The 12,439-nt window shown below is 33.2% G+C and overlaps 1 protein-coding gene and 1 pseudogene across 3 annotated transcripts; both read left to right on the forward strand.

The window, feature by feature from the left end:
• The first annotated feature begins 549 nt into the window (after positions 1–549).
• Positions 550–9,612, forward strand: LOC149576635 (uncharacterized). 3 transcript variants are annotated; one of them, XM_089818642.1, is made up of 5 exons: positions 550–662; positions 770–840; positions 5,338–5,806; positions 5,889–6,114; positions 6,208–6,748. In XM_089818642.1, the coding sequence occupies exons 3-5, from the start codon at positions 5,510–5,512 to the stop codon at positions 6,315–6,317; spliced, it is 633 nt and encodes a 210-aa protein (XP_089674768.1). In that variant the 5' UTR covers positions 550–662; positions 770–840; positions 5,338–5,509; the 3' UTR covers positions 6,318–6,748. The 3 variants fall into 3 exon arrangements, with proteins under 3 accessions (XP_089674768.1, XP_089674751.1, XP_089674760.1); XM_089818625.1 differs by lacking the exons at positions 5,338–5,806; positions 5,889–6,114; positions 6,208–6,748 and adding exons at positions 8,493–8,832; positions 8,935–9,612; XM_089818634.1 differs by lacking the exons at positions 5,338–5,806; positions 5,889–6,114; positions 6,208–6,748 and adding exons at positions 8,538–8,832; positions 8,935–9,612.
• A 1,626-nt stretch (positions 9,613–11,238) lies between these two features.
• LOC149576636 (U6atac minor spliceosomal RNA) lies at positions 11,239–11,368 on the forward strand (annotated as a pseudogene).
• Positions 11,369–12,439: the final 1,071 nt, after the last annotated feature.

The raw sequence follows: 12,439 nt of genomic DNA on the forward strand, positions 1-12,439 counted from the left end.
TATCAAGAGGGTTTTTCATCTACCTAGAGTCGATTAGTTCATCAGGCTTTCATATGAAGCAGCTGAGAGGTGGCATAAGGATCATTACCAGGAGGCTATTGACATCATATATTCATCATACTTTATTGAGAAACCACCTTAGGTGAAGACAATCAACAAAGTAGATATGACTCGAGGATACATGAAGGATGACATTGGATATTCAATCATTCTCCTAAGCAGAGTTATGGGATTTCCTATAGCAGGTCATCTCGCTCCATTCATAGTCAACTTCACTGAGACCATCAAACACTCAAAGATGCCACTAGATTGGGCCACCACACTTAGGCCCCATTTGGTTGTGAGAATAGGAGTGGAATAGGAAAAGTTGTATACTGGAATTCACCAATTTAACGTTTGTGTGCGAAAAATAAAAGTGGAATAAGCATCCTGCTCTCCTCATTTTACCTTAAAACAGGCATAGCAGAGTTCTCAAAAAAAGTTGGAATAAGAATAGTCTATTCTTATTCCACTTTTTATAAAGAAAATTTTATATCCTGTTGGGTCCGTGAGTTTTTACCCATTTCATTTTGCCGCTCGGTCCTGTTCACGCATTTGAGAAAGCCATCATTGCAAGATTTTCCCTTCTGAGCATGTCAACCATTTGAGAGCACCAGAAGCAGGTATGAAGTGACGCCCTTTCAACTTGATATGAAGTGAAGCCCTTTCAATTTCTTAGATTTTATATTTTTTTGCATGTAATTGATTTGGGTTTTGTATTTTTTGACAGGGTTTTTCTTGTGTTGCAATCACCAAACACACTGCATATTAGCGAGCAAAGGGAGGGTTTCCAAGCACTAGGTATGGCATCTTCTATGCATTCTAGCTCCAAATTTGTTTTGTTATTAGAAGGTAGGCTATGGAGATACTAGTTAGCGCACCAGATGACTGTTCATTATCTTTGTTTCTGAGTGCTTATCTTGACTTACTAGGCTGTTCAATAAGACCAAAGCTACAAACCCATTTGATATCTGCGTACGGGTATTTCAAGTTTGGGAGCAGTGAGGGCAGCCTCCTAAACAACAAGCTTCACCTCCTCATTCTTGTCATAGAAGGACTCTGCTATTTCTCTTCTTAGCATTCTTTACCATATAACAAGAAGCCTGAGGGATGCTGACGTTAGCTCTACAATTTCTCTTCTTAGCATTCTTTACCCAACACATTTGTACAAGACTCAAAAAATTTCAAAAGACTTCGAGAGTTCATCGACATGCAAGGTTACCCACATATACTCTGTGCAGACTATCTACATAGCTCCTCTCTTTTGGATCCATCGCACGTCTATTGGGAAATATCCTTGTTGATTGAATCTTTTGAAAGTTCACTCTAAAACTCCAACGCATTACAACAACTGTTTATTGAGCTCCTTTGATTCATCATAGTGGGATTGAATCTTGAGTAGTTGGGTTCTACTGCATTATTTTTTTTGCAACATTTTCCAATGTTTGCATCAATGATCATATTGGTGGCCAGCTCTTACCTTCATTGCATCTTGTACTCATTTCTGACACTTGTAATTTGTGATGATATTTATTTATTGTTCTATTCTCCCACAGCTATATGTGATGTGATCATTTGAAAACCATTCTCTTTTGAAGGCCAATGCATCACACTTTGGTTATTGGATTTAGAAGGATTCAGAAAAAATAATAGAACATGCAGCCATTTTTTGCATGAACAAAATAATTTAGGTCAAAAACACCAGATCAACTTATCCAGTATCATTCAACGAGTAATATTGAATGCCATAGCCTTTGAACTTTGAATCATATAGAATCTAATATAGTTTATTGAACATAGAGCTTTAGGCAAGAGCCTACAATAAAATGGTAAATTATGAGTCTTTCATCTGGAAGTTTTGATTCTATGGGAAAATACATAACAATAATTAATCTGAACAAATAATAATAATAAATAGTTCAAACTTCAACCTATTACCTATAAAAAAAGAAAAAACACAGATGGAGCTTTGAGCTTTGAATATTTTGATGGGTTCCCTATATTTTATTTGAATGAATTGGGATTCATTTTGCATATATGCTATTCAATTTGATGATCAGTACAAACATTGACCTATTTTTATGGGGTTGATTTATAGTCTGAACAACTGAAAGTTGTGGTCCTTTCTATATAGGTTCAAGGTTGAACTCTTGCTGCCAGGCTTGTCTGGTGGGTGTAGCTTGCAGGCTGCTACATAGATTCTGTGGTGTGAATTCCACTAAAAATGAGATTCATACAGATTGTTAGATTTCACAAGTAGAATGACAACTCTGAGATTTTATTTCTCTTTTGTGCTGGGAGAGTAGTTTAAAATTCAAATCCATTTGATCTGGTCTCACACTCAAGCCATATGAATTCACTGGGCCTCTAGCTTTGTTGCTACAATTCAAAAGTTTATTGTTCTGTTTGTAAAATTGAATTTAATGATAATAGATTTCTACAATCTATAATTTTATATTTATGTTTCTAGATGAGATTGTGTATATTTTTTAATCATCTATGTTTCAGACCATACTCAATGATCCATCATCCTAATGATGGATCATTGAGTATGATCTAAAAAGTCGATTAAAAAACACCCACAATCTCATCCAAAAACATAAATATAAGTCAAAATTAACTAAAAACCTGTTTTACTGCTAAGGAAGACATACACATATGTTATAATAACCCTAGTTTTGATGACCAAATAGCAAGGAAATTTTCATCCTTCATCAAACAGAAAAAGAGACAATATATTGTCATTTCCCATTTATCACATAAATGTTTAGCACCATTTTTCAAATCAGAGGTTTTCATTCAGAAAATCTCAAGCAGGCTTCAGTGGCACCAGCAAATACTGGCACAAAAACTGATATTAAAGAGCTTGCTGGTATACCTTGCTTGAGTTTTGGATTAGTGTGGAACATATTACGTGGCAATTGTAGCTATAGATAATTCTACAAAGAAAGTTCTCAGTTAATTTGAATGTATCTCATTAGTTTGTTAAGCTAATCATTGTCATTTGTGTACTTCAATTTTGAGCTACTATACTTTAGTGTTGAAGAAAAATTCTTCTTTCTATTGCAATTAATGAACAATTCAAGAATGAAGAAATCAATACCCAATTGCCTTAATATTAATTAAAAAATGGAATCTTTGAGGCCACAAAGTTTAACAAAATTCTGAAGACAAAGCCTGAAAACTAAGTCTGAGGAGTTAGTCTGCAGACTAACTATGCACCCATGTATAACCAGCTTCCAAGACTATTCAAGCATGCCCTTGAACATCTAAAATTATGTCTTAAAATGACAAAAATCAGACTTAATCAACAAAGTAAGAACTCTGATTTTCTAAGGACTACACGTGGTAAGTCTGAAGAAATCCTTGAATCATGATCCAAGGCTTCAATACAAATTAGGGATCAAATTGAAAATCACACAAGACAACAAACTTTCAACAAAAAATAAGACCTCATTACCAAAGAAATAGCTACGATATTTTAAGGATAACCCATGGTAAGTCTGAAGACATCCTTAAATCAGTCCTAATACTACATCAAATTCATTTCAAATCATGATCCAAGGTCTCAATAAAGATTAGGGATCAAATTACAAATCGAGCATGATAGCAAATTACTTTTCATGAGTTTGATAACATTTTACTTCTGAGGACGAGTCTGAAACTCGTCTCTTTTCGAATGATTTTGACCCTTAAGATTGGTGCCTTTGGTGCAAGAAACACCCCTAACACTCAGAAATAACCCTTATAATGATTGGACAGTTTGGTGAGTTGCATTAATTTTTCTAAAATGTGTCCCTATTTTGGTGTTTTGAGGCTTAAGTCTAAAGATAAAAGTGTTTTAGGCCCCTCTTGACCTTGGAATGAGCATCAAAACACTTCAAAAGGTCTACATTGAAGATGTATTAGTCTTGAGGGCAAGGAATAAACTTAGAAATTGTTGTAAATCATCTAATCTTATGGAGGAATTTTTCTAACTTATTTTGAAAACTTACATCTTCAGCCCCTTTAATGTGTGGAGTCAGTCCTAAAATTTAGATTTTAACCTTGCAATTGATCCCCAATCATGTTGGGGATGGTTTAAAAGCTTGAGAATTTTCTATGATTTTCCAAAAGCAATCACCCCATGTAGAGAAATTCTCATACTTCAGTCTGAAGGCTCACACTTTCAGCCACCTGATGTAATTAAAATGTTCTTGAAACTCATTATTTTCTTTGCCAACATCCCTATAGTCAAGTTTGACCTTGTTTGGTAAATGAGAAAAGCCAAGGGTTTTGCAAAAAAAATTGGTCCTCATGGAAAAAGTTTCAGATTAAAATCTGAATGTACTTTTGTCACTCGATGAATTTCTTCCTTGGAGGCTAAGAAAAGTCTTTGATTTTCCATCAACAATCAGATCTCATGATTCCATGGCATTGGGCCTTCATACTGTTCTACATTTTAGATCTTACATAAGAATCTTTTCCATGCTATTATAATATTATAATATTATAAGAATCTTTGAATTATTAAATGGCAAACTCGATATTACCCCATTGATTTAACAAACAACAACTAGACCTGGCAATGTGTTGTGAATCAGAATGATGTAAAATGTGGGTTTTTCAGAAAGCCTATAGGTTTGTCCTTATAAATGCTTGGTTTCTCATTTTTTGTCTTTTGTTGATTTTTGTAACTTGAGTGTAGGGAGGACATTCCAGCCTTAATTGGGCAAAGATAGCATAACAGTAAATATGTTATAAAAAAACTAGAGTGCAGTGATCATATAGTATTGCCAATTGCTTATAGAAAAATTAAGTACGTTATTTGTCTATTAATAATTTTAAGTTGTGGCTAATGTAATGCTAGTATGATGGTTAGACTACTATGACCAAGATGCTTGTTGATGACTTGTTGATTTGATTTTTGTATTATAATAATGCTGATTGTATTCCTTTTTCTTCCTTATGTTTGATGCTTATAACATTATGTGGTTGATTATAGGATTACTACATGTGTGTACATTGTTACCTGATGTGATTGCTTAAAAATAATGGACTTTGATTATAAAAGAATAATTGTACATATTAGCGAGAGATACCATATTACTCTACCTCTATGATAATATGCATGTTTCATTGCATAGCCTATAGATAGTATATACTATTGGCATTTCATTACTGTCATTTGTTTCAAATTTCATGTTAGCAAACTGATTTTTGTTTTAGATTTTTCTTTCCTCATCTTTGGTACTAATTTTTATCTAGATCATTGATGGATCTTGCTAATGATCCAAGGATTCATGGTCTCATTGGTAGGAGGACTAGAATCATGCTTGCACTTGTAGCTACTCTTGTCACCCTTGGAATATCCATTGTAACATCTGCACAAGAAGCAAGAAGAGAGAGGCGTAAGCATAGAAGAGATGAAATCCCATTTTATAAGAGTATTATTCATTCAAATTAGATTGATTGCCATGACCAACTTCATATGACTAGATCAACCTTCTTTCGTCTATCCACTATTCTTAGGCAGAAAGGAATTATTCGAGATTCTTGCAACATCACTTTAGAAGAACAACTAGTGATGCTCCTCCACACACTTGGGCACAATTTGAGGAATCATAAGATTGCTCATAATTTTGGTCACTCAGGAGAGACAATTAGTAGATACTTCCATAAGGTCTTGAGGGTTATCTTAGCACTCCATGCTAACTATATGTTGCCTGCTGAGCCAAACACTCCTCCTCAAATTCTTGGGAAGGATCGTTTTGATCCCTACTTCAAGGTACATCTCCTATTGCCATATATTTGTATGTTGATTATTACTCATAATAATATGTTTTTTAATGCAATTTCATGATTTATAGGATTGTATTGGAGCAATAGATGGGACCCATATACTGATTACTATTGATGTTGACAACCAAGCTAAATATCATGATAGAAAAGGAAACCTATCACAAAATGTTATGGGTGTGTGTTCCTTTGATTATAAGTTTCAATATGTTCATGCTAGTTGGGAAGGGTCTGCAGCAAATAGTCATGTTCTTGCTTCTGCTTTGTCCAAATCAGATCCACTAGTAGTTCCCCCCGGTATGTGCAATCAACTTTTTAATGTTTAATTCCTTTGATTTTATGAGAGACGTGTCAAGGTTATATCAATATAATTTTCATAAATTTGTGTAGGTAAATTTTACTTGGTTGATGCGGGATATACAAAATGTACCTGGATTTCTTGCCCCTTATTGGTGTACATGCTACTATCTAAAGGAGTTTTGCAGAGGAAATTTGATTAACTCTTCATGAAAGCTATTTAATCACTAACACTCCTCACTTTGAAATGAAATAGAGCATACATTTGGCATTCTGAAGCAACATTTTCCTATCTTGAAGCATGCAACATTGTATCAAATAATGACACAAGCTAAGATTGTCTTAGCATGTTGCATCTTGCACAACTTCATTACAATAGAGGATGGAATTCCTTGTGAAGTTGAAATTGAAGAGGATGAGTGCAATGGGATAAATGTACCCATACTTAAGACATATGGGATGACTTAGCGAGATAGAGATGATTGGGGAAACTTTTGAGATGAAATAGCTTAGAGGATGTGGGAAGACTATAGGTCACGGGCTTAGTTATAGTTGGAACATTATATTTTGTTGTAGAATATATATTGGCAGATATTTTTTGATATATATATTGATAGTTGTGTGTTATTTCAAATGAATGAATTATATGTGACATTTTCATCATCATTATAATGTGGTTGTAAGTATATTAACTAGTGTGAGTTTTTATGATATTTGTTTCTTTGATTTGTAATTCAATGCACACCTATGAAAATATTTGACCTAAAAAGGTATCCATAGATATGTAATCATGCTAGCACATAATGTACTACAGATGGCTTAGAATGGGCTTTTTCTCACCACATGTTGTTTTCATGATGCCACTGTGTGCTTAATTTTTTTCTACCAGCATCTCTGCTAGCCAAGCATCTAGGCCATATGAGAGTTCACATAGGAGTTTACACAAATTTATCTTGTTGGGCAGATGTACACCATCTATTTTGCTTAATTATTTTTTTTGGCCTTCATTTCCAGCCACAAAATGGAATTTTTGGAAAACAGTTTTAATTTCATTTTCATATAGGTCTGATTCAGATATCTCTATTGTTCACTTGTCTTCCCCAATGAACCATGACCTCTATGCTGTCAACATTTCTTTATTAAAAAAACATCATGCATATGCACACATAAATGATCATATTTAAGATCTTTGTGAATTATAAGGAGGTGATCAAGTTCTCTATGTTGAGGATTACAAGTCTTCCCTAATAGTATTAGTTCATTGCTTTTTATAATTTGAACATATTCCTTTGATTTGATAGATCTAACACTTTTTTTTTACAAATGCTTGGTTCCATTTACAATTCAATTTAGGTGTTAAGTTTCTTTTGTCTTTTCACCAATTTCCCAAATATCAGGTGTAGAACTGAAGCTGTTTAACAATTACACACTATGGTTTTTGGTTATTTTTCTTTTGCTGGTAATAGATATAAATTCGCTTTAGTTTTCAACTACAACTACTGCATTCTTTCCCTCAGGATATTGGGTTTTTTGTCTCATTGTGGTCATTATTAGTTTGATAGCTTTATACATACATGCTTATAGTTTGGCTTCTTAGCCATGTTTATGTACTGTTGTTTTTGCAAGACACCTTTGTCAATAATTCCTGTCATGCCCCACATAGAGATTGACGTAAGATTGCTACAACACTTGGTTAAGGAAATCTTGTAAAAGCAAAAACCAAAAACTTTGAGTGAGAAGTGGCTATGGAAGTTCTTAATTGATAATAGAGAAAGAAAAGGTTGGGGTACAACATTCACCTTAGTTTCCATTTTTTGATGACTTAGTTTGGGGTTGGGGTACAACATGTTGTTTTCTTTCCCTTTCATTGTTAACATTCATGTTTCATTCTTCCTTAACTCACACTATAACACTACTCTAGTCAACTATGTCAGGAAGTTGAGCTATTTGTGCTACTGATGTTGTTTTATATACTAACAAGTTATTGAATTTAAGGGTGCTAATGTTTGTGCTGCTGATGTTGTTTTATGTTCTCTCTTAAAACTTGATTCCTTGAGCTTCTCTAACTCTATAAGATGCGTATTGCTGTAGAGGGGTTAAGCTTAATTTTAATGTGCATTTGAATTGAGGACTAGAGCTTGTAGGTTATGAGTTTTCATTGTTGAATATTGAATTTGTTAAACTTACCTATAGGTTATCCACATTTGATGCAATCTATGTTGAATTTTTTGGATACATAATGTGGTTGTATGCATATTGATTGATGTGGGTTTGTGTTATGTTTATTTATTTGACCATCTTTATTTTTCCATACACATTAGTATGGTCTAATATTATATGGTCATATATTTTTTACCCATTTTTGTTATGTTCCTTAGCATGGCTCAAGAAACACAAGTCAGCAATGCACCTTCTATGAATAGGGTGCTATGGACTAGGGATATGGAGCAAAAATTCCTTGAGTTGCTTCAAGAGCAAGAACAGCTAGGTTGAAAAGGTGAAGGTGGTTTCAAAAATGAAGCTTGGGCTACCATTGAAAGGTGGTTCAATGATGAGCTGAAGCAAAATATGACTAGGGATAATTTGAAGAATAAATTGAAAACATGGAAATCTGGATTTAGATTAATGAAAGATTTAAGAAATACAAGCGGCTTTGCATGGAATGAAGGTACACAGTGTGTGGATGCTAAAGATAGCATTTGGAATGAGTTGTTGAAGGTAAAATGGTATTTAATATTCATTTCGTTTACATATAACTTTATATTTGTAAATTTAGTATTGAAAGACAACTAACCATTTCAATTGTTTTCCAATTTGCAGAGGAAAGAATTCAAAAATGCAAAAGTGTATAAAAGGCAGCCATTCCAATACTATAATGAGTTAGCTATCATTGTGGGAAATGACATGGCAGAAGGTAATGTAGCTGCCACGGCTCAGGAGATTGAGGAAGGGAACATTATGGATGAGGCCATCAATCTTGATGATGTTGGGGATTTCAATATACCAGTTAATGTTGAAAGTCATTTGGATGATGAATTTTCTCAATCCAACCAATCAAGTGCAAGTGGTAGTCAGAGAATGTCACCATCTTCATCAAGGAGGGGAAAGAGAAAGAAGGCGAGCATGGCTGGTTCGATGGATACCATTTGTGAAGCCATGAATAGGATCCACGAGGGCATGTTAAAGCCTTACATTGTCAAAGTGGATGAAGAGGATTCTGAATCTATTGGAGAGAAAATATATGATGCCCTCAAAGGTATTCATGGGATTAGTGAAGATTCAATGATAGAGGCCTGTGATGATTTTTTGGTTGAAACCAAAAGAGAAAAAGGCTTCTTGAGAATGACCGAGGGGGAGAGAGTCAAATACATACAAATTAAGTATGGAGGACTCTAGAGTTTTTGTTAAAACTATTTCGAATTATAGTGACCTTTATATTTGACTGCTTCATAGCATGCCTTATTATGATATTATCAGCTGCAAAACATATTTTTATCAGCTTTTTTTTGACCTTATGACATGCGTATATCGAAAATTATTCATTGCCTTTACTTGTTTAAATATTTAAAGATGCTTGTACCTACTCTTCTTATATATTAACCCACACTGTGGACTTAGTCATTTGCATTAATCATAGATTTATTTGCAGATTTGATAGTTATTGGTACCAAATTCTTTACACATTAGTCCCCGACTTCTATTGAGCTACTTGGATAGGCATTTTGATCAAATAGTTTGCGTGGTGTCTAGGCTACTTCATATTATTTTGTTGGGTAAACTGTAGAATATTGTGATATTCACTTGTGTTGTTTGACTCCTATCAACATTACTAACTCTTGTGCTATTTGACTGTAGTATTCATTTGTGATGTTCGACTCCGATCAACATTACTAACTCTTCTGTTGTTTGACGGTATATTCACTTGTGATGTTTGACTATATATTCACTTGTAACTCTTCTGTTGTTTGACTCCTATCAGCATTACAAAGTCTTTTTCTATTTAGTCATATTTACATCAACATTACTAACTCTTGTAATGTTTGGTTCCTGTGGATAATGTCTTAATTTGGACAATGTCATTTTTTTTTGGGTGTGCACAATGCTGATATCTTCTAAAACGTATTGTTTGATTCTTTACTCCCATAAATAATGCAACAGTAGGAGATGCTATTCATACCATTTTTAGGATTTCATATCACTTGATATAATGATCCAATCGAGTTTCAAATTGAAATAGATGCAATGATGTATTTTGTTGTGAACGACTCCTTGGCTATATAAATTGATATTTAAATAGGCTTTTAATAATGATTATAAAGATTTTGTATAGTGATTTAAAAGATTGTTATTACAGTATGTGTATTTTCATATAACTAATGTATTTTTTATGTTGTAGAGTTGATGGCTTTAATCAATGTGCCCACATGTCGATGTGGTGTTGGCCCTTATTTGTTGAAAATCTCCAACACACAAAAAAATCCTGGGCGTAAATTTTGGTCTTGCTTGAATAAGAAAAAGGTCATTATAATTTTTCTTAGAAATTAGTATAATGAATAAATAATTATTATACTAGGAACTAATGAAAATTTGCTATTATAGGGACACGATGGATATGGATTCTTTGAATGGGTTACTGATGCAAAAACAAGTACAGTGCATGATGATGGAGTACAATGCAAGTGTTGCAATAGTCAGAAGGTTGGAGTAGAGTGCAAGTGTTGCAATAGTCAGAAGGCTGAAATTTACTTTTTACGATGTCTTGTTTGTCTTTTAATTTCATTTATTTGTTGGGAACATATGTGAAAAAATGCATAGCTATAATTTGTATAAAGATTTTTAACGATGACAAAATGTCTAATATCAGACTTGATATTTATTATAAACTTTTGTTGGTTGTTTCCTATCTTTTTTCGGTGAATCACATTGTTGTATTTGGGCCTTATATAGTAATATTTTTAAATTTGATGTACAAGGTTTCGGGACCTTTCAAAACCTATTTTTACGTAATTGAAACTTTTGTTAAAATTATCTTTACAAATAAATCTTATCTTTAGCCTTGTAAATAAAACTAGGTTCAAATATCGTATATATATATTTTTTTTTATATTTAAAACAAAAAAAATTGTGTTTGTTGAAAATGAGAGACAGGTGGCATCTGCCTTGATAAGGATGTGAATAGTCTTTGGACTTTCCTTCACACACGGTTTAAGGCTATCAGTCATTGATGGTTCTTACCCAAAAATAAAATAATTTTAGTTTTGATATTATATTCAAATTTATAATTATATTTAACATAATTTTTTATATTCTTTATGTATACAATAGTATTTATAATTGAATTCTTCAAATGTAATTAAAATTTTAAAAAATGTTGTCAAATATTTACAATTAAAAATTGTAACTTTTGACTTCTTTAACAATAAACATGTATATTAAAAAAAAACACTTATAATCGAAACAATTTTAGGCAATGTTGAATATAATTATAAAATAACTAGATTTAAATCTAATGAAAAGATCAAAAAATGTGGGTATAACAAAGCAAATTGATTAAACTTGGTTGGTTGCAGTGTCGGCTAAGCAAGCAAATATATTTGTGGATAAGAGAGGTCTAAATATTTAAACTTTGTGAACTTTCAAGTTTAACTTAGTATAAGTGAAATATGTGATATACCTTTCTTATGGATAAAGTCAATTTATAGTGAAGAGGGTAGTAAAAATTAATTTGACTTTTAAAAATTTAACAAAAAAATAGTTTTTATAAATTCATATTAAGATTTTTTTTTAAAATTATTCTAATTCCTATTTTTATTGATGCAACCAAACACAGAATAGTCATCTCCGGATTCCTCTTCTGGGACAACCAAACACCTCCAAATGTTATTCCAGAATTTATTTTCAGAATGCGCGAATTCTGAAAGAGAGCTTATTCTAGCATAGTTGAATTCTACATTGACCAATTCTTGCAACTAAACGGGCCCTTAGTGAGAACTTGTGTGTCTAGTTGCAAACCGTAAAGGACAAGAAGAAGTTCTACATGACTTCTTATGTGGTATATCTACTTGCAGCAAGGGCCACAGACTATCCCAGGCTGTACAAGAAGGGTAGTATGCAGGATCCTAATGCATGGCCATATATAGTCTATCCTCAACTAGTTAAGAAGAAGCTCTCACCGCAAACCAAGGAGTACAGAATTGTGAAGGATGCCTTCATATTTGCCATCATTCAATTCATCGAAGGGGATTATGGGAAGAGATTGTCTGATGAGGCCAACACAGATCACAACTCTTGATGCATATTTCATCCAGTTCCAGACATTCACATA

This window comes from Cupressus sempervirens, chromosome 1 (assembly GCF_028749045.1).
Source record: "Cupressus sempervirens isolate cs-2001-9-10 chromosome 1, ASM2874904v1, whole genome shotgun sequence".
Taxonomy (NCBI): domain Eukaryota; kingdom Viridiplantae; phylum Streptophyta; class Pinopsida; order Cupressales; family Cupressaceae; genus Cupressus; species Cupressus sempervirens.

Excerpts from the sequence above, each read along its gene's own strand:
- LOC149576635 (XM_089818625.1), top strand. The coding sequence starts at position 8,683 with ATGACTAGGGATAATTTGAAGAATAAATTGAAAACATGGAAATCTGGA. Across the intron at positions 8,833-8,934 it reads TTTGGAATGAGTTGTTGAAG|AGGAAAGAATTCAAAAATGC; the intron begins GTAAAATGGTAT and ends TCCAATTTGCAG.